Source organism: Limanda limanda, chromosome 5 (assembly GCF_963576545.1).
Source record: "Limanda limanda chromosome 5, fLimLim1.1, whole genome shotgun sequence".
In the NCBI taxonomy this organism is placed as follows: Eukaryota; Metazoa; Chordata; class Actinopteri; order Pleuronectiformes; family Pleuronectidae; genus Limanda; species Limanda limanda.
This window is the reverse complement of record NC_083640.1, coordinates 439,212-462,245: the sequence shown is the minus strand read 5'-3', so window position 1 is coordinate 462,245 and position 23,034 is coordinate 439,212. Positions and strand designations below refer to the sequence as shown.

General features: G+C 44.3%; 1 protein-coding gene across 4 annotated transcripts; it reads right to left on the bottom strand.

Annotated features, from left to right (window-relative positions):
- Positions 1-302: 302 nt before the first annotated feature.
- On the bottom strand, positions 303-20,270 carry LOC133001272 (far upstream element-binding protein 3-like). 4 transcript variants are annotated; one of them, XM_061070804.1, is made up of 18 exons: positions 20,137-20,270; positions 15,233-15,341; positions 13,158-13,191; positions 12,961-13,010; positions 12,222-12,293; positions 11,634-11,691; positions 11,344-11,506; positions 11,149-11,247; positions 10,222-10,323; positions 9,944-10,046; positions 7,426-7,526; positions 7,212-7,350; positions 6,304-6,464; positions 5,944-6,014; positions 5,681-5,766; positions 5,373-5,444; positions 4,568-4,665; positions 303-3,800 (listed from the first exon to the last, which is right to left on the bottom strand). In XM_061070804.1, the coding sequence occupies exons 1-18, from the start codon at positions 20,227-20,229 to the stop codon at positions 3,792-3,794; spliced, it is 1,620 nt and encodes a 539-aa protein (XP_060926787.1). In that variant the 5' UTR covers positions 20,230-20,270; the 3' UTR covers positions 303-3,791. The 4 variants fall into 4 exon arrangements, with proteins under 4 accessions (XP_060926787.1, XP_060926788.1, XP_060926790.1 ...); XM_061070805.1 differs by having other exon boundaries at positions 12,961-13,007; XM_061070807.1 differs by having other exon boundaries at positions 13,158-13,188.
- Positions 20,271-23,034: the final 2,764 nt, after the last annotated feature.

Here is a 23,034-nt window from a genome sequence, read left to right as displayed (position 1 = left end):
AATCTTATCTCATGTACAACTGACTTCTCCCGCAGTAACTGTTAGTTGACCTCACTATAGTATTTTATTGAATCGTCAAAAATGATTGTATGACCTTTTGCCTTGTATTACTGTATATATATATATATATATGCATATTTATTTCATTATTTATTTTTTTCTTTCAATGTATTAACTCTTCATTGTACCCTCGGCACCATTGTAAATGAGGGTCTTATTGCTCAATGTGTTTTCCGAGGCTTAAATAAATAATAAATTAATATCGTAACAGATTCTGAATCCAGAGACAAAAACACATTGAGTCAGAAAGAATGAGCCTGTTTATTAGCCCTCGTGTTAATCATCATCATCCTTCCTCCTCTTCCTCGGCCATCGACATCTTGTGGCTCGGGTTCATACACAACTCTAACTGTCAATAGAATCTAATAGAAAAATCTGCAGGTTACAGTTTGGACGTGAGTCCATTAGAAAAACAACAGAAACCATGAAACCAAAAAGCTCCCGTCTCCCCTCGAGGACGAGGGACAAGGAAGATCCAAACCGGAGTGGACGTGGGACATGGTGTCCAGACGAGTTCTGGGACACCGGGCGGCGTGGTGCGACCACGATGACGAGCCTGGAACCAGGTGTGGACACCAGGCCTCCGTCCAGGGACAGACCAGGGGACAGACCAGGGGACAGGGACAGTTAGCCTAGCAGTCTTGAGAATATAACACTCAGCTTCTCTTTGCAAATCGTTAGACACAACATGTGAATTAAACAATATCATTTTTAAACAAAGTACATTTTGTACTGAGAGCATCTGCCAGAGTGGAAATTTACACAAACCATATCATCTTATTGACAAACTGAATATTCAAAAGTGGATTAACAGATTTAAATAGAAACCTGTACAGGAGAACTAATTATTATCATCGTCATTATTATTATTATCATCGTCACACATACAAGAAGCAGAACCACGGATTCAATATTCAACTCAACAGCCAGATCTCCCTCGACATCAGGCAAACCTCTCTGTGGTCCGACACCAGCAAACAAACGCACAACACACGGCCGAGGCTACAAACACGACTCACAATCACCTCCGAGCATCAAACTAACTACACATCCTGAATTCTCGATGGAAGTGGCTTCAAAACAGTTCGTACAAGAAAACAAAGCCACGAAAAACGTCAAAGGAAAGAAAATGTGTTTGAGAAGCATCATCCAGTCTTAACATGCACACAACATGAAACACGCACAATGTTCATTTAACCCAAACACACACTGTACAGTTAAGGCTGCAATAACACTTCTGCAGAGATACACAATCATGTCTCTGTGATAGTTATGAACAGAAGTCGACTCACAAATCTTTACAATATAAACGTGTTGAAAAAGAGAATTTGTTTCGGGGTCAAAAAGGAAAAGACAAAAATACTTTTCAGTTCGTACAAATATAGTCGGGTTGCAACTGTTTGATATTTTATCGGTGAAATAATCAGTATTACGACGTAAAAAAAACAACTATATTGCCTAAAGTACAAGGTGACGTCTGCAAATGACTCGTTTATCTGATAAATGTCCCAAACTCAAATCTTGAGTTTACGATGACAAAAGAAATAGAAAATATTCACATTATGAAGTTGAAACCAGGGAATAGAAAAGTTTATTTATAAAAATCCATCAAAACAACTGCTGGTTATCTTTCTGTTGGTCAACTAATAAATGCAGCCGTAAAAAAATCTACTGTTTCTAAAATGACACGAGCGAGTTTACGAAGTATTATCCAGCTTTAACAGGCGCACATTTAGCTAACAGACATTTAGCATAAAACAGTTTTACTAAAGCGCTTAGTTTGGTTCAGCTACGCTCTCCGTTCAGCTAACAAATATTTACACCACGTAGGCAGATTCAGAGAATTTATGAGCACTGACGCATTGTTAAAAAATCATACGCTTGTTTGCTAGCATGTAGCTAAACCAACTAAATAAATATAAATCCTAAATTTGTTATATTAAATCTTTCTATATTGTTTTTGGAAGTTTGACAAGTAAAATAAAAGTGTGTAGCTTCTTTTATATGTTTTAGTGAATATATTTATTTGGAGCCATGTTCTCTGGTCCGATAAAACTGTTTTCAAAATAGCTGACATGCAGAATCCGGATGAATCCGAGAATATTATTTACTACATTCAGAGACGTTAGCAGATTGCTCTGTAGTTTCAGGATGTGAAGATTCAGTTTAGTCTATTCTTTAACTTTGTTTTGGGAATTTTAGTTGGCGAGTAAAATGTGATGGAAACTGTGTGTAGCGTTTTATGATGAGTGTAGAACTCATATCAATTAGCTGGTGGATAGAAAACTATTTTGATAATAATTTATCTTTTTACTTTTGTTTGGATACTTGCAGCTTCATAAATGTGAAAATTTAACATTTTCTTTGTGTGACAGTGAACAAAACCATCGGAGGGACTCACGAGACATTTCCAGAAAACTTTCAGGCTTTTTCACAAGTTTCTGCTCAGCAGATGAATGATAATGTAAAGTGATCTGTTGATCACAGGCTGGTGACGTTCGAATGTCGCGTCCATGTGATGCTGCGACTGAGCCAAGGAGGAAAGCTAACTGTTAGCAATGAGCTAACACACCCAGAAACAGTTCAGCTACCAAAATCAAAACGTGTCTAGTAGAAAACACCAACTGTTAACGTAAAAAGCTCCGCTAACACAAACCGGTTTCACGAAGAGACGTTTTCCGTCAAGTTTAACCAACATTTATTCTGCTAACACACGAGACAGCTCACCCCCCCCCCCATTCTTCTAGCTAACACACAAATGAGGTAACTCATGCATTTTGCTACCAAACATTGTTCAGCTAACGCGCCCGTTCAACGTATACATCGCTAACCCAAATCACTAAAGTAGAAATGCAGAACGAAGTTTCAACAACAATAATAAAGTTTCACTCTGTAAGAAAATAGTGTTTTTCCCGCTTTTTAAAAGTGGCGGCGGGTAAACGTGGCGTCTGCTGGCGGTTGCGTCCTGTGGACGACAGAGTGTTTGACCACAGAGAGATCTGGCTTTAGACAACGCAATATAAATCGTCATTTATTCATCATTACATCATAAAAACTAAAGAATCACTATAGAGATACAGGAATAAGAACTATCATCAAACCAAAAAGAAAACACGTCATTGCCTCATTTCCAAGATGGCGACTGAACAGGTAAAATTAGATTGCGAACAAACAGACCCAGCGAGCAGAAATTTAGTACAAAAAACAGTTTCGTCTCCGACTGTAAAACGTTACATTTCCATCCGACGCTATTAAAATATTTCTATGCCAAAATAAAAAAAATAACTGAGAGTCAAAACACACAATCTGACGCATGCTTTAAAATATTATCATGAACAAAATAATAATAATATATCTGATTTTCTTACTCAAGACTGCTAAGCCTTATACCGTTTTCTTATTGGAAAATAAAACTAGAGAAAATATAGATTATACTGGATTTTTTTTGTTCAAAGCCACACTGATACATCTTTAAGTTCAAGTTTGATAAAAAACAAAAAGAAAAACCAGGTCTACACTGGAGAGACCAGAGGCTCGTCCAAAAAAATCTGCCCGACAAAATATCAACTTTGTAAGGTTAAAAAACAGAAAGAAAAGAGTTCGTGATTTTTCAGTTAATCCTTAGTTTTCTCTACAAAAGGAAGGAGGAAGCGGCGGAGCGTTGCTAGGAAACCCCGATTTCGGTTGCCATCGACGACGATCCAAGACCTGCACCAGTGAGGGAGGAGCCTCTAGTGATCCTGAAGAGACAGGAAATGACATCGTCAGCCAGAAAAATACTTTTTGCTATTACACGAGCTGTGTCCACGTCCAGGGGTCGCGTCCTCAAGGTCACAGCGTGACCTGGCTGTTCCGAAGGCTGTTCCGAAGGCTGTTCCGAAGGCTCCTTCTCATGCGGCTCAGACGAGCGTCGGGGGGGTTCCTCTGTGGGTCAAACCCACTTTCATCGAGCGCCGCTGACAAATCGCTTTTCAAAAAGAAAATGGCGTCGAGAGATTTCTAAATGCATCAGGTTCCGACTCAGTTGACCAGCTAACAAAACAAGGTTAAAATCTCAAGTGTCTCACAACCTGAAATATTTGCTCAAATACTGAAGTGACATTAGTGATATTAGCTCGAGCTTTGTGGGCGGAGGAGGAGCAGGAAGTTAACGATGCTACAGGAAAGACCGAACGAGCCGATCATAGAACAGAGCGTCGGTTTCCGTCATCTACGGGTTAGGGTCAGACCTTCTGAAGGAACCTTTCACTGAGAACATTCATAAACTGACAGTTATGACATTGGCCCGATAATGAGCAGATTCTATTTTTCTGGTCTATGTCTGAAAATATGACGTGAATATCCGAAGATGAGACTAACGATGTTTCCAGCTCATACTAAGAAAGAGCTAATATTACAGTTATTAAACTGAATAGTGTTTAAATAAACTGCATTCCAACACAAAGCTTCAGAGACATGTTAAAGGGAGCGACCAGGAGCAGGCTCCTGATTGGCTCCTGTGTGTTACCTGTATCTGGGCAGGGTTCCACAGGAAGGGCTGCTGTCTGTAGTATTCTGCTAACGCTGCAGTGTAGTCTGGCACTGAACTCTGCTGAGACGACTGACCTGCAGAGAAACATCACGTTCATCACACTGATCCCACTCGTGCTTCAGCAGCTCGGAGGAGACGGATGGAACCTTCACGTCCACATTAGATCATGTGGACGTCTGGGTCCAGCGTTATTTCTGGGTTTGGTCTCCACCTCCTGATGGAAACATCAACTCCTATAACTGCTAAACTAGGTTCATTAGCTGCTCGTGAACAGAGGCTTCTGAGGAGCATGTGAGGAGCATGTGAGGAGCATGTGAGGAACATGTCAGGAACATGTGAGGAGCATGTGAGGAGCATGTGAGGAACATGTGAGGAACATGTCAGGAACATGTGAGGAACATGTCAGGAACATGTGAGGAGCATGTGAGGAACATGCTCCTCCTGTGAGGAACGCACATAAGAAATGTAAGCCACTTACGCTACTTTTAAACAATAAATAAAATGTAAATTAAATAGAATGAATAAAAGTTTACTTAAAATATAAACTTTGAAATAAACAAAAAGTAGAATATTGTTGTTTGCATGTAGTCGATGCAAAGCTAGTGCTTGGGTGTGTTTAGATTCTTGTGCAAAAACAAAAGCTGGTCAACATGCTCTGGGGTGATGTTGCTCCCCCCATATCCCCCCCCCGGTATAAACCAATAAATATGTTTTTAACCCCCCCCGTGCTTCATGTTCTCTATGGTTTGTTGAGCGACAGGATGTCAGGTGTGTGTCGTACTCTGTTTCTTGTAGTAGTCCTCCCAGGCCTTACTGTAGTCCGTCATCAAGCTCTGGGGCTGGTTCTGCTGACCTACAAACACACAAACACACACACAGTCAGTCGGTGTGACACTGCTACACTCGCTGCTTTCAGCCCTTCAATACGTTTGACCCCTTTAAAAAGTAACAACTTTTAATCACAGGTGAGTTTTATTGACAAAATGATGACGAGGGTTATGGATCAGAACCTGTGATCCTCCAGGGAATCTACTTCAGCAACACTTAGAAATACACTTTTCTTTTGTGTGTGTGTGTGTTTGATGTTACCAGGGTCTTGTTGTCCAGGGTTCTGCCAGCTCGTCTGGTAGGTGTTTCCCCAAACTCCAGTCAGGAAGGTCTGACCGCTGCTACAGCTGCACACAGACACACACAGACACACACAGACACACAACAGCTCAGACTCACTTCAGACTGGAGGATCAGTTCAGTTTAATCTGGATCTGGTTTTAAGACCGATGTGTAGGTGAGCAGTGCAACCGCAGACCACTAGAGTGTGTGTGTGTGTGTGTGTGTGTGTGTGTCTGTCTTACTTCTGGTGTGTAGCGGGGCCCTGGGTGAAAGGACTGAAGCCAAAACCTCCATTGCTCATGATACCTGAACCCTGGAGGAGAGAGAGTTTATGTCAATTTATATAACTTTAAATATATCAATTCACTCATATATATAAATATGTTAATTCACTCGCATCTGTTTTATATGTGATTAGGAATCAAACACTAAACCGTCTCAAAGACACATGAAACTTTAAATGAAAGTACATCAGGTGGTTTGTTTCCCTGGTGTGATCAGCTGGACAAAGTGTGTGTTAGTGTGTGTTAGTGTGTGTTAGTGTGTGTTAGTGTGTGTTAGTGTGCGTCAGTACAAAGCTGACGTTGGTGTCTTTTGTTTACCCCGATCTTGTCGTCTATGAGCTGCCGGGCCAGGTCCATCTGCTGGGCGGAGCCTCTGATGGTGAAGACTCGGGCATTGGGGTCAGTGGAGGGGGGGGGGTTCCTCTGAAGCTCCACGTGAGCACCAGACTGCTGGTTGATACTCTTAATGGTTTCACCTCCTACACACACACACACACACACACACCCCCCCCCCAGAGTTCAGTAATTCCACATAATGCATTACCACAACAAAATAAATGTGCTTTTACTTTGGAGAAATCACTGAACAGGAAGTGATTTTGTGAATATGTTGGACATGACGGTTCAGCGCCTGTGTCTCAGTCACACAATCATTATTTATTTTATTCACTAAATAATCTATCAAATAATTATCTGACTCATTAAATATTATTCCACCTAATAATGTTATACTTTCATGTTAAATCAGATATAATCTCCTTTTGTCTGATCCTGTTTCTATTTACACCTAATTGTAGTTGTTTTTAAATAAAACACACACACACACACACACACAGATACACTTTAATAATATTAACTTAATTTCCACCGGTCAAAAAAAACACTAACAAAGCTTCTTTATAAATTAAAAACTGATGTGAAATGATTGTTGTTTTTATCTGCAGCATCAGAACTTTTAGTTTTGCTGAGTCATCATCTTAATAACGTCTTCGTACCAAACAACCAGCGAACAACCTTTTTATTGCTTTTTTCTTCCTTAGTTTGAGACATGGAGATTTTAAAAACAGATTTAGATCACCTTCAGATCGATCATTGTAATTATTGTTAAAACTGTAAAATGTTTTCATGCTCTAATGTTCAGAAAACATCACTTTCCCTCGAGTGTCCAAGTCTGCTCTGATTGGTCAGCTGATCTTTAAATGGCAGACGGGTTCTGAGCCTCCTACCTTTGCCGATGACCAAGCCACACTTGTCTGCAGGGATGGTGTAGGTCACTTCCTGTAGAGGACCTGGAGAGCCCATGGTCCAGTCACTGCGACCTCTGACCCTCTGGCCTCGCAGGGCCGAGCCGAAGCCGTCCCGCTCCTACGAGGAGGGCAACGCTTCAATAAAGTGTTTACACTCAACAACTGTGTGTGTCTGGTTGTGTGTGTGTGTTACCTGTGCGGTCTGGATGAGCTCATTGATGAGGTGGACAGCGTGCTGACAGCGGTCTGGTTGTCCCATCACCATGGCAACACGCTCAGGACTGATGCCATCATCTAGGAGGACAGACGAGAGGTCAGAGGTCAACACACTGAGCCTGGTTGTGTTACGTGTTTGCACAGTGCAGGAAGGAGTGACATGTCACATCCTGTTGACGTGTACTTGCTGTTGCTAGGAGGAGGGGCTATGATTATTTAGAACTTTGATATTTATATGTTCATGCTAGATCATCCAACTCGTCTGCTCTAGTGCAGATTGGATGTGTTCAGATCAGCGGAGCTTCCTGTTTCCTGTTTCCACGTCCGATCAGCTCTTCATAGTCGTGGTTGTTTGCACGGATTAAATTACGTTGATTAAGTTGATATCGTTATTCTGTCGTTCATTCAGCAAATAGCAAAAAACAAACACATTCAACATCGCCAACTTCCTGGTCTATTCCAAGACAGTTTTTTGTAAGTCATGATACATACGCCAACCGATTTTCATACAGTCATAAATATCTATCGATCCAACTCTATGTTGGTGAACTGGGACGGCTTCAGGGACATTTCCTAGGGGGGGGGGGGCTGTGCGGACATTTTCACACCATCAACCGTAAAAAAATACATATTGACTTAAGCTGTGTCACCTGCTCTAAACTGGATTACACTGGTGTAAACAGACCTGCTTTAAACTGGATTAAACTGGTGTAAATAGACCTGCTTTAAACTGGATTAAACTGGTGTAAACAGACCTGCTCTAAACTGGATTAAACTGGTGTAAACAGACCTGCTTTAAACTGGATTACACTGGTGTAAACTGACCTGCTCTAAACTGGATTAAACTGGTGTAAACAGACCTGCTCTAAACTGGATTAAACTGGTGTAAACAGACCTGCTTTAAACTGGATTACACTGGTGTAAACTGACCTGCTTTAAACTGGATTACACTGGTGTAAACTGACCTGCTCTAAACTGGATTTCACTGGTGTAAACAGACCTGCTTTAAACTGGATTACACTGGTGTAAACAGACCTGCTCTAAACTGGATTACACTGGTGTAAACAGACCTGCTTTAAACTGGATTACACTGGTGTAAACAGACCTGCTCTAAACTGGATTACACTGGTGTAAACTGACCTGCTTTAAACTGGATTACACTGGTGTAAACAGACCTGCTCTAAACTGGATTACACTGGTGTAAACAGACCTGCTTTAAACTGGATTAAACTGGTGTAAACTGACCTGCTCTAAACTGGATTAAACTGGTGTAAACTGACCTGCTTTAAACTGGATTACACTGGTGTAAACTGACCTGCTTTAAACTGGATTACACTGGTGTAAACAGACCTGCTCTAAACTGGATTAAACTGGTTTAAACAGACCTGCTCTAAACTGGATTACACTGGTGTAAACAGACCTGCTCTAAACTGGATTACACTGGTTTAAACAGACCTGCTCTAAACTGGATTACACTGGTGTAAACAGACCTGCTTTAAACTGGATTAAACTGGTGTAAACAGACCTGCTTTAAACTGGTGTAAACAGACCTGCTCTTAACTGGATTACACTGGTGTTAACTGGATTACACTGGTGTAAACAGACCTGCTCTTAACTGGATTACACTGGTTTAAACAGACCTGCTCTTAACTGGATTACACTGGTGTAAACTGGATTACACTGGTGTAAACTGACTTGCTTTAAACTGGATTACACTGGTGTAAACTGTATTACACTGGTGTAAACTGGATTACACTGGTGTAAACAGACCTGCTCTAAACTGGATTACACTGGTGTAAACTGGATTACACTGGTGTAAACAGACCTGCTCTAAACTGGATTACACTGGTGTAAACTGACTTGCTTTAAACTGGATTACACTGGTGTAAACTGGATTACACTGGTGTAAACAGACCTGCTCTAAACTGGATTACACTGGTGTAAACTGGATTACACTGGTGTAAACAGACCTGCTCTAAACTGGATTACACTGGTGTAAACTGACTTGCTTTAAACTGGATTACACTGGTGTAAACTGGATTACACTGGTGTAAACAGACCTGCTCTAAACTGGATTACACTGGTGTAAACTGGATTACACTGGTGTAAACAGACCTGCTCTAAACTTGATTACACTGGTGTAAACTGACTTGCTTTAAACTGGATTACACTGGTGTAAACTGGATTACACTGGTGTAAACAGACCTGCTCTAAACTGGATTACACTGGTGTAAACTGGATTACACTGGTGTAAACAGACCTGCTCTAAACTGGATTACACTGGTGTAAACTGACTTGCTTTAAACTGGATTACACTGGTGTAAACTGGATTACACTGGTGTAAACAGACCTGCTCTAAACTGGATTACACTGGTGTAAACTGGATTACACTGGTGTAAACAGACCTGCTCTAAACTGGATTACACTGGTGTAAACTGACTTGCTTTAAACTGGATTACACTGGTGTAAACTGGATTAAACTGGTGTAAACAGACCTGCTTTAAACTGGATTCGAACTCCTGCATCATTCTGGATTTTCTTGATCATTTCTCCATTTCTGCCGATCACAATTCCAACAGCAAACCTGGGAACTGGAACCTGGAAGAACACAGAGGACCCATCTGTTAACATGAAGCCACAGGAGACTTTTGTGTGTGTGTGTGTGTGTGTGTGTGTGTGTGTGTGTGTGTGTGTGTGTGTGTGTGTGTGTGTGTGTGTGTGTGTGTGTGTGTGTGTGTGTGTGTGTGTGTGTGTCTGAGTGTGTGTGTCGTACGTCGAGGTTGGTTCCTCCCAGTCGAGCGCTGAAGTCGTTGCGTCCTGACCTGAAATCTCCGTCCTTCTCTCTGATCACCTCCAGCACCAACTCCCTCGCCGCCTGAGGAACGAGACAGGATGGAGTCATGTTAGTCGTGGAGAGAGAGAGTGTGTGTGTGTGTGTGTCTCTCTCTCTCCAGGGACATAAGAGCACACTGATACTGCGACTTGTGGGTTCTGATGCATTTATTGCATCCGTCTGCTGCCAATAGACGATTGACTCACCAGAACCCGAGGAACCAGAAAAACTGGGAGTTGTTTAAGAAATGATACTTCAGTCTATTGAATGGATCACATATCGAATCCCTTACTCATAGCATCATTATGAATTTCCGTGTGTAATTTATGGAGGAGAGGTTTATGTGATCTAGTAGAAATGCATCTTCAGTTAAAATAGAGAATAGTGACTCTAGTGCATACCACTGAGAGGATTTCAGATTTAAGAATTATTATTGTGTGCCAAGTAAGAGGTTGTATTTTTTATTAAACAGGTTACATTACTTAAATAACACTTTTTAAAGAATCTATAGTGTTCTAGATTTTGTGTCCTGATTTGAACTGACATATTCTACGATCAATGGCAAACGCATTAAACCTTGAATCGTGGTGTGTAGTACCGAGGCCTCCACCATGACTCAGCATTAACTGATATACAGCTGCTCGAGAAATAATAAGAATTCTGATCTGTTTTAGTTTGTTGCGTCGCAGTTTCAGTGAATGTAGGAAGCGTCGAGCTCCATTCTCACTGTACCCGACCTTGTTAGGGGCCGTGTCAGACCGGTACGCCACGGGGCTCGTCTGACACGCCCCCTTCACTAATGACAGCAGTGCGTAGTCCTGACGACTGACGAGGCGTCCTCACAAGTTTAGACAAACATGTGCGTACCTGCACTTTGTACGGGTCTCCAGAGATACGAAGAGGTTTGTCGGCTCCTGTCGGCATCGGACCGTCCTGGATCATCATCATCTTTACTCCCGCTCGCTCCTGCACACGCACACACACACACAAACACACACACACAGCGTCAGAGATGTTACAGGGACACGTCGGCCGGCGTTGCTGCGTCCTAGGAAACCGTACCTGCAGCTGTTTGATGGTGTCTCCTCCTCGGCCAATCACCAGCCCCACCTTACTCGCCGGGATCAGCATCTCCTGCACAGAGGCTCCGCCCTCCCCTTCGCCATGGAAACCTGGACCGTTTCTACAGCGGTCCACGATCTGGATCAGCAGCCGCTTGGCCTGCCTATGAACACACACACACACACACACACACACACACACACACACACACACACACAGACACACACACACAGGTGAGAAGCAGGTGGCGGTGAGGAGGAGGAGCTCTGAAATGAGGAGTAGAAACTCACTCGATGCTCTCCGGAGTTCCAGTCAGAGAACACGGCCGCTCCATCAGACCTCCACTGTCTGCACACACACACAAACACACACAAACAAACACACACACAAACGCACGGTGAGTCACAGTTGACCAGCAGCTAGTTTTTAAACCAATCAGAAAAGAGAAGCAGTTGTTTATTGTTTGTTTCAACCTAATGAGAAACAAACAAACTTTTCCGTGTTTGAAAAACAGAAAAACAGAATTGTGCAAACGTTTTAGACAATTTTAAATGATGAGTGTCATCGACATCATCAGCCTCATCAGGAGGTGTCTGATTGGACGAATGCGTCCTTCCATCCCAGAACAACGGAGGTTCCGCTCGGATCCTTGGAACTATCCCAGGAGGACCAAGTGTTTTACAATGAGGTGACGACACCAGCAACCGACAAGATGTAAACTATCAGTCTCCAACTCACTTCACTTCAGGGTCTGAAACCTTTGCACAGGACTGGACAAGTTCACTCTTCAGCAGCAATAACAGAATAAACCACAGAGGCATTAGAAATGTTTTATTGTGGAGGGGAAGGACAGGAAGCGCACAGTCTGTCAGTCTTACCAGCAGCGATCTGGATCTTGCAGCCGGACTCCAACTGGATCCTGGTGATCTGTTCTCCTCCTCTACCGATAACTAAAGGAGGAGGAAAAAGAAATGTTATCACCTCTTCACATGTTCCTGCAACAGGCAGCAAGACTGAGGGACAAGGTTCTGCCTCGGGGGACAAGGTTCTGCCTCGGGGGACAAGGTTTGGACAAGGTTCTGCCTCGGGGGACGAGGTTGTGCCTCGGGGGACGAGGTTCTGCCTCGGGGGACGAGGTTCTGCCTCGGGGGACGAGGTTCTGCCTCGGGGGACGAGGTTCTGCCTCGGGGGACGAGGTTCTGCCTCGGGGGACGAGGTTCTGCCTCGGGGGACGAGGTTCTGTTTCAAACCCATTTAGGACAAGTATTCAGGTTGGAGAGGTTTGCAGGAGAAGGTCCAGACGTCTTCTACCTCATCACGTCTCAGGACGTTAAACATCTTCACATTCTGTTCTCTCATTATTGTGAGTTACATTTTAACAGGATTGGTTTAAATAATATATCAAATAACTTAGACAGCCAAATATTAAGTTCACGTTTTTATATTTACAAATGTTTGGGACCAATATGATTTTGATGAATTGTTGGGTAATTTTAATTCATAACACAATTTCAGTTTGAAATGTTCAGCTCCCTTCAAACCTCCAATCTGATTGGACGAGGAAGCCCTCAACACACCTGACCAGCAGGTGTGTGAAAGGTCAGAGGTCATACTCACTGAAACCCACCATCCTGTCCGGGACCTTGTAATCCTCTGTGATTACCCTGCTGCAAAACAAACACACACATGTCAACAACCAGGTCACTCGGGAAAGACACAACACTGTGTGTGTCAATAAGTGATTATGTTGAAGGAAGACAGATCTATAACACTTATTCACACACACACACACACACACACACACACACACGTACCTTTGGTGCCCCATGGCAGCGAGCTGGTTTCCTACTGAGACACAGAGACATGAAGGTATGAGCGTTATTAAGTCTTTTTAGGGGATCACAGCATTATTTTAGTTTAGAGGAGGTTTTGAGGGTTGGAGTGAAGGTTGGAGTGAAGGTTGGGGTGAAGGTTGGGGTGAAGGTTGGGGTGAAGGTTGGGGTGAAGGTTGGAGTGAAGGTTGGGGTGAAGGTTGGAGTGAAGGTTGGAGTGAAGGTTGGGGTGAAGGTTGGAGTGAAGGTTGGGGTGAAGGTTGGAGTGAAGGTTGGGGTGAAGGTTGGGGTGAAGGTTGGAGTGAAGGTTGGAGTGAAGGTTGGGGTGAAGGTTGGGGTGAAGGTTGGGGTGAAGGTTGGGGTGAAGGTTGGAGTGAAGGTTGGGGTGAAGGTTGGGGTGAAGGTTGGGGTGAAGGTTGGAGTGAAGGTTGGAGTGAAGGTTGGGGTGAAGGTTGGGGTGAAGGTTGGAGTGAAGGTTGGAGTGAAGGTTGGGGTGAAGGTTGGGGTGAAGGTTGGGGTGAAGGTTGGAGTGAAGGTTGGGGTGAAGGTTGGAGTGAAGGTTGAAGTGACACCAGTCTGGCTTTGGAACTGGTTTCACTGGTTGTCCACACGCTGGTTTTGCCTGAGTGGCCTCATGTTCACTAGGGGTGCAACGATTAGTCGACAAAAATCGATGACCAAAATAGTCGCTGACGAATTTACCCGTCGATGATTCGTTGGTGACGTCATAACGCGTGTTTCTCGTGCCGCTGCGGAACTAAACGTCGTTTTACCGGAGGTGCTGATGAAAGCAGCTGAGGAGTGAGCCATCTCGCTCCCTTCCTATCTCTGAAAGTCGCGCATGTGCAATAGCGACGAAACATGGACCAATGTCGGCGTCCGCTGCTGCGCGGAGTCGCACACCAGGAAGTAAAACGTTCGGGAGAACTTCACTCTTAACAGCCTGAAAAAAACGACCTGCAGTATCTGTACAGAGGACCTGCTCTCCATGGAAGCAGGACACGCGCATGTGAGGAGGAGGAGTCACGTGTGACATCGTAACGGAGACGATGCGGACTCGCCTCTGTCAGATGTTATATATAAACGTATATATCTGCACGCAGGATTCTAGCATCCATTACAAAAATATGGTTTAAACTTTTTTTTAACGAGTTTAAAAGCAAAATGTTATCCTATTGCCTGACAAATGTCTTTTTTTAATCACAATAGTCTGAAGAAGACTGTAGTTTGGTTTGTTGATGTTTTTATTAATGTTATTTTCACTGTCCTTTTTTGTTAACACGAAAAATGGATACTTGATTTTTAATTTATTTTTAGTACCAGCACTCGGCCTGTTCTTGGTTCACAGTAAAAAGGGAAACTTAAATTTAAATTAATATTTTTTATTAGCAGTTTGCCTGTCCTTGGTTTTAAATGGACAAAAACTTGATTTCTTTGCTTTTGTGTCAACAGTACCCTTATATGCAGCAAAGTTTATTAAGACATTTTTTGTAATGAAGTATCTATCTTTATTGTCTTTATTTTCAGTCATCACATGCCTTGAACAACCTCAAGCTAAATTTAAAAGCTGCTTGCTAAATAATAGCAATTGAGAATTTGTGTCATTCATAATCCGATTAGTCGATGAATCGTTTCAATAATCGGTGACTAATCGACGATCAGAATAGTCGTTAGTTGCAGCCCTGATGTTCACAGACAGATGTTTTTACAGATGCTTTCAGACTGAGCTCCTCAGTTCTCTGGATCTTCTCTGGAGGATCACACTCAGTTTCTCTAAGCAGTGTGAACAGCAGAGGATCCTCCACTGATTCACTGAGTGTGTGTGTGTGTGTGTGTGGGGGGGGGGGTTCTTATGATGGACACGTGGAACGTTTGAGATCAGGTAGAGTTTTCTGACTCAGATTACACGTCGCACATCGCATTAGAACCTTTGAGCTTTTGTTTTAGCGCAGGTTTCAGGTTCCTGGTCCTGTGGGAGTTTTTGGTTCAGGTGGAATATTGTGGGTCGGACAGAGAGAAGGACAGAGTGTGAACGTCCTGCTGAGCTGCGTCCTCACCTCCGTCCTCTCCTGGTCGCTTCTGTCCCGGGTAGTACAGCGAGGGCTCCACGCTTCCTGAGGAGCTGTTGAGGTGGGCCATGGCTTCTCCGCCCATTTTACCCACCATCTGAAACACAGAGGAAACAGCTGTAACACCTGGATGCTAGAGACCACATCACATGACCGTTCACATACACTGGTCATGTGTAGACAGGAAGTAGATTGTTTACCCTATAGTTGGTTGCTTAGTTACAGAAGGGATTTCTCTACTTGGAGCGAGAAGCTAAACCTAGCGATAAAAGTGCTAACCCTAACGAGGGGGTGAGGGCCCGCGGTCATGTGATGCCTCCCTCGTCCACTAGGGTCCGTTACAGGATCAGTGTCCCTCTGTCAGGAGCTTCCTCTCCGTGTCGCTCATTCAACCAGAGGATCAGGGTCGATATTGTGGCGACAAACAAATCAGCGTTTAACCCGAAGCGAGTCAGAGAGGCGGTGCTGACACTCTGAAGGCAGAAGCCTTCCTGCTCAGATCAGAGTTCACAGGCAGCTAATGAAGTAGGTTGTGGCCGGTGTCAGACTCCGGAGGGAAGTGGTCCCGGCCCGGATGTGACCCGCGTGTGCAGAGGAAGAGTAAAGTCAGACATAGACACAGATGAGAGCGTTCTCAGCTTAATTTCTCTCTTGATACGTTCAAACAGCCGGTTACGAGACTACCCTTCACGTTCTGCATGTACAGACGTGTCATCCCAAATACTGAGGCCTAAAACCCTGTGTTCAATGGGCTTTGATTTGAATATGGTCATAAATATGACTATTTCCTTGTATGAAAGAAGTCCCTTGTACTCAGATAAACAGCTGTACTATACAGTATGAGGATGTGCGTCTACCGCTCCTGCAAATATTTCACAATAAAAAAAACTTAAACAAAAGAAGAGAAGAATGGATTCCATCAACAGAAACGCTGGAGTGCTTTTGTTTTGAAACGCTTACAGAACGTGGGTTTAACATTTTAAAATACCTTTGTGACAAGTTCAAAATATAAATATAAAAAAATCAGGTAAAAGATAATTTTCTCAGTTTTTTCTTCAGTGAATCACAACATTTATCTTTCTATGACACAAACGTATTTACAACACTTCCCAAACCCGTTTCAAAGTAAAAGCACTCCAGAGTTTCACTTTCTGAATCATTCATTTGATCTCACGGGGCTTTGATGGCTTTGATTGTTATCGACCGAACAGAAGATGTTGGTCCTCAGACCGTGGAGTCCTGCTGTTCAGTTTAGTACATGAATCGACTTGTTTCAAAAGCAAAGCAGGAGATAAACCTGCAGCTCCGCCGCCGTGTAAACAACAGACACACTAACAACCGACACACAAACAACCGACACACAAACAACCGACACACAAACAACCGACACACAAACAACCGACACACAAACAACCGACACACAAACAACGCTGATCTAGAGTGATGTAAAAGTCGCATTTAATTCCGATACGGGTCACATGACTGTTCATTTCATTTGGACTAATATAAAGCTTCAATTCATTTAGTTTCCCACCGATGAACCTCAGGTTTCTCAGGGAACGTTTTGTTAATTTCCACCAACAGAACATTTCAGATCCAGCTCCCTGCAGTCGCTCAGCCGTGGCGAGGTTGGACCGGCCGCACCACGTGGTTCTGGATCTAGGTCTAGATGGAAGTGGTTCTGGATAAGTTGACGGCACCGAGCTGCTGAACGAGGTTTACAGGAGTCGCTCAGTCAGGTTTTCTGGCAGCGAGTCACCTCCACAGTGTCTTTCACAAGTGTTCAGGTTTTTCTCGTCTGTCTATAGACGCCTGAGTCAACAGCCTGTTGACAGCCATTAGCTTGGAGCTGCACGCTGACCTCACCTTGGCTGCAGCGCACAGGAAAGTAACCTTGAATATCTCCATGATAAAGAGAAGCAGAGAAAAGAGCCGTAGTAAAACCAGCGCAGATACAAATATACAACGCACACTGCTCTCAGTGAACAAACACACACACCTGGCACCTGACAACACATGACACAATTACTGCTCCGACAACGACTGCAGCTTTTATCACATTAAATCTTCAAACCTCATTCACTCCAAATCACACGTGAACCTGCAAGGACGTCCTGTGAGTCAAACCAAGCGCTTCTGAATTCCACCTGTAACTGTCTCAAGCAACCGACCCAGTCTCCTGATTAATATTGACATTTATAAATCAAATATCTCTTCATTCACTGATCTTAACTTCAGTACTGAAATGATAAATCATCATTTCAACCATGAAAAGCTGATATGACGGCGCTGCATAAAAGCTTAATATTATCATTGTCATTTTTTCAGAGTACTGGATACATTTTTTTTTAAATGTCTGTATATGGAATGTTCAAGATTTATTGTTCATTTTATGTCTGATTGAAGTGGAAATGTTTAAAGTAAAACATGAAGACGTCGCATTCTGTATTTTAAATTCATTATTTAAACTCTGTCACCTTGAAAAAGACGAGGAACCTTTGATTCTTCAAATAACCCCGATGATATAATGTGCGTGTAGGGTACTGTAGAATACTGTGTAGTACTGTGGAGTACTGTGGAGTACTGTGGAGTACTGTAGAGTACTGCGGAGTACTGTGGAGTACTGTGGAGTACTGTGGAGTACCGCAGAATACTGTGGAGTACTGTGGAGTACTGCAGAATACTGTAGAGTACTGTGGAGTACCGTGAAGTACTGTAGAGTACTGTGGAGTACTGTAGAGTACTGTAGGGTACTGTGGAGTACTGTAGAGTACTGTAGAGTACTGTGGAGTACTGTGGAGTACCGCAGAATACTGTGGAGTACTGTGGAGTACTGTAGAATACTGTGTAGTACTGTAGAGTACTGTGGAGTACTGTGGAGTACTGCAGAATACTGTAGAGTACTGTGGAGTACCGTGAAGTACTGTAGAGTACTGTGGAGTACTGTAGAGTACTGTAGGGTACTGTGGAGTACTGTAGAGTACTGTAGAGTACTGTAGGGTACTGTAGGGTACTGTGGAGTACTGTAGAGTACTGTGGAGTACTGTAGGGTACTGTAGGGTACTGTGGAGTACTGTAGAGTACTGTGGAGTACTGTAGAGTACTGTAGGGTACTGTGGAGTACTGTAGAGTACTGTAGAGTACTGTAGGGTACTGTAGAGTACCGTGAAGTACTGTAGGGTACTGTAGGGTACTGTGGAGTACCGTGAAGTACTGTAGAGTACCGTGAAGTACTGTAGAGTACTGTAGAGTACTGTAGGGTACTGTAGGGTACTGTGGAGTACTGTAGAGTACCGTGAAGTACTGTAGAGTACTGCGCCGGAAGGTGCTGATGCTGCTAGCAATACCATCATGAGGTTACCATGGCAAAAAATGAAGCTTCATTCATTCATCGACTACCCCCCCCCCGGACTGAGAACACACCAACGTCAGACGCCATCTACAAACCAATCAGAGTCAAGTACAGGTAGACTCCGCCCACGTAAGTGATGACGACAGGACAAAACTCTTTAGTCCGTAAATCACAAAGTGAAACCACCAGTCAGATTTATTGTTTATCTAAATAACTCGTTTTGGAATATTTTAGCCTCACCGGAAGTTTTCTGTGGGATTATAACTCAAGACAGAAAATAACAACTTCAGTAGAAGAAAGATCTCAAAGTGAAACGTAAACCAGAACCGAACCGCTGACGGGTTCCTCACGAGGTTCTGAGAGAACAAACGTCACAGGTGCTTCACACCGACAGGAACGTGCTGGAACTTCAGTCCAGGGGCGGAGCCTGGGTAGAGGGGCGGGGCCCGTAGAGCAGCAGGAGGCGGGACATGACGTATAACCTCTGCTGTGGACAGATCAGTGTTGTTGTCCGGCTCCTCTTCTTCATCCTGAGATCTTTGTGTTCTTCCAGTTTCACCTCATCGCTCTCTGTCACCATGACCACATGACCTCTGCAGCAGAGGTCACACGTCACTTCCTGTCTCCTCCACCTCTCCTGAACCAGGAGGACCATCTGATGCTGCTGTGACTTCCCCCCCCACAGAAGCTCAGGACCATGAGCTACGTGTCCGTGGGGGGGGCAGGTGAGGAACCTTCTGAAGATCTCCACACATGTGATCGAGTTAGGTAGTATGAAACTTACTTCAGGGCCTGAAGTTAGTTTCATACTAACAGATTTCAGCTGATAGACGGAGCCGGTGTTGAACATGAGCACACACACACACACACACACACACAGTTGGTTCCCCTGTGTGTGTGTGTGTGTGTGTGTGTGTGTGTGTGTGTGTGTGTGTGTGTCTATAGGCGCAGACACACCTCCCTCAGCTGTATATGGTTGTGTAGCCGTTGCATAACGTCACCTACTTTCAAACCAACTTACAGTAAACAGCAACCTATGAGTGGGGGGGGGGGTTCAGCTCTCATTATAGTGCTCATTATACTTCACAGTGCCCCCCCCCTCACGGTGCAGGGGGGGGGTCAGTACAACAGGTTGCCTCCTGCCTCAGTGACACGTGTGGCCAAACTTCTGTCCTGCTCCTACCCCCCCCCCCCCACCACCACACACACACACACACACACACACCAGCTCCACTACCGACCACTGCCCCCCCCCCCTCCCGGTCCCAGGTCGCCCCCCTCGGGCTGACAGCTCCACGGAGCCCCGGCCGGACCCGGACCGGCCCCGGCCCCGGCCCCGCGGAGCCCGGCCCCGGGCCCGGCTGGGGGCCGCTGCCCGGGCTAGCTAGCTAGCATGCTAGTGAGAGTGAGTGTTGACGGAGCAGAAGTTCGAGCAGCGGCGGCTCCACACGGAGAATCCGAATAAAAGTGCTTCGGCCCGGGCCGAGCGGGCCGGCTCGGGCCGGGGTGAGTGCGTGCCGTGCCCCGGGGGAGCTGTTACCTGCCGGGCCCTCTGCAGCGCGTCGGCCAGGCCGTCCGCCTTCAGCCCCGGCTGGCTCATCGAGGCCTGTCCCTGCACCAGCTCCGCCATCATAGCGCCACAAGCTAGCCGTTAGCTGTTAGCAGGATTAGCTGGAGCTGCTAGCTGAGCTGAAGCTGCCGTTAGAGAGCGAGTCGCGCCGAGAGGTCTCACTCCGACGGCTTTTTCAGCAACCGCAGAGAAGCAAATAACCCATAATCCTCAGCGGTCATTTTAAAACAGATTGGATGTTCACTGGTTTTTAAACATTAAGCTTCATCAGTTAAATTCGTGTTCACATCTGGAGAACATCTGTTTATGCCCCTGACAAATGCCAATAACCTGCAAATTACAGTTTGTCGTCTGCCAGGTTCAGAAGTATGAAGTAATTAATTTAATACACGAGGAGTTTTATCAGTTAAATATACACACACACCTTCTGGAGTCTTTATAATGAATCAATTACTTCATGAACTGAACATTTATTTGCAACTAGTTTGTTATTCGTGGATTTTCAGTGTTTGTATAGGTTGATGTTTTTCACTGTTTCGTGATGTTTTCCCGTGAACGTAAGATTTATTTATTTATTCAAGCATTAAATCATCTCTAAATCACAAGAGAAAGATGGTTTAGGGTGATTTTATTTCTGTTAATATTTGATTTCTTGACTCAACAACTGGTTTTGTTCAGTGTTTGTGAAATGTGAACACAAACATCAAACACCATTGATTTCTTTTGTAAAGATGTTTAAATTCGAATCATGTGGATCCATTAATTACACTATTATTGTTTCTTTCATTTCTGTCTTCAGGTTGTTGGTTCTAACGTCTTACAGTGTTTCCGTTTCTAACGACAGAGTGAGTCATTGCTTTCGTAGAGGATCTCTGCGGCTGCTCAGCTGTTGGCGATGCTCTGTTTCCGCTTCCGCGTCCAGTCACGTGCTTCAGCCAGCTCCACAGGTGGACGTAGAGTTTGAGGAGCCGAAGAAGACGTCTGTGTGACGTCAATGTGACCTTTGAACTCCGTGACCTGGCATTGATTCTCTTTGTCTGAAAAGTTACTGAAAAATGAATAAAGTTTGGTCAAATCTCACATTATTTATTATTGATTCACATCAAGTATATATATGTATATATGTATATACACTGCTCAAAAAAATTAAAGGAACACTTTTTTATCAGCGTATGGCATGAATTCAATTGCACTTTTTTGATAATTATCTGGTCAGTTAAGTAGCAGAGGGGATTGTTAATCAGTTTCAGCTGCATTGGTGTTGATGGAATTAACAACAGGTGCACTAGAGGGGCAACAATGAGACGACCCCCAAAATTGGAGTGGTTTTGCATGTGGAGGCCATTTCAAGTTTCTCCCTCTTGATCCCTTCCACTGGTTTTCCATTAGTGTTGGCTTTAGCTAGAGTCATTATCTCTACTGGGAGCATGAGGCGATCTCTTAACCCTACAGAAGCTGCACAGATTGTCCAACTCCTCCAGGATGGCACATCCATGCGTGCCGTTGCAAGGAGATCTGATGTGTCTCCCAGCATAATCTCCAGAACATGGAGGAGATACCAGGAGACAGGCAGTGACTCTAGGAGAGCTGGACAGGGCCGTAGAAGGTCCTCAACCCATCAGCAGGACCGATATCTGCTGCTTGTGCAAGGAGGAACAGGTTGAGCACTGCCCGAGCCCTACAGAATGACCTCTAGCCCTACATAATGACCTCCAGCCCTACAGAATGACCTCCAGCCCTACAGAATGACCTCCAGCAGGCCACTGGTGTGAATGTCTCTGCCCAAACAGTCAGAAACAGACTTCATGAGGGTGAGGGCGCCACGTCCTGTAGTGTGCCCTGTGCTCCCTACCCAGCACCGTGGAGCTCCATTGGTATTTGCTATAGAAGACCAGAGTTGGCATGTCCACCACTGGCGCCCTGTGCTTTTCACAGATGAGAGCAGGTTCACCCTGAGCACCTGTGATAGACGTGAAAGGGTCTGGAGAAGCCAAGGAGAACGCTCTGCTGCCTGCAACATCGTTCAGCATGACCGGTTTGGTGGTGGGTCAGTGATGGTCTGGGGAGGCGTATCCATGGAGGGACGCACAGACCTCTACAGGCTAGAGAACAGCAGTCTTACTGCCATTAGGTATCGGGATGAAATCCTTGAACCCATGGTCAGACCCTACGCTGGTGCAGCAGGTCCTGGGTTCCTCCTGATGAAGATATTGATGCAATTGAATGGCCCTCACGATCACCTGACCTACACCCGATAGAACACCTCTGGGACATGATGTTTCGGTCCATCAGACCAGGTTGCTCCTCAGACTTTACAGGAGCTCACTGATGCCCTTAGACAGATCTGGGAGGACGTCCCACAAGACACCATCCGTTGTCTCATTAGGAGCAGGGAGAAGCATTTTGAGTTGCAGAAATTGAATTTTGGCAAAATGGACAAGCCTGCCACATCACTTTTTCACTATAATTCTCGGGGTGTCTATAAAATTGAGCCCTCTGTCGGCTGAAAACTTTTATTTCCATCAAAGATGTGGCATCCTTTTGTTCCTAAGACATTAAACTCTCCATATCAGTATAAATATCCAACATAATTTTTTTTCACAATGAGATCTGATGGGTTTTCAAAGTGTTCCTTTAATTTTTTTGAGCAGTGTATATATATATAGTGAAGGTGTGTGTGTGTGTGAGAGAGAGACTAAAATCCTGTATGGTCCAACAAACATGATCCTAACCCCATCATTACAACACACACACACACACACACACACACACACACACCACAGTGGGTCTTTAATGCCACTTAAGGATGTTAGTGTTTCCTGTTGATGTCCAACAACAGGCTTTTCACCAGCCATCATTTTCCACTCT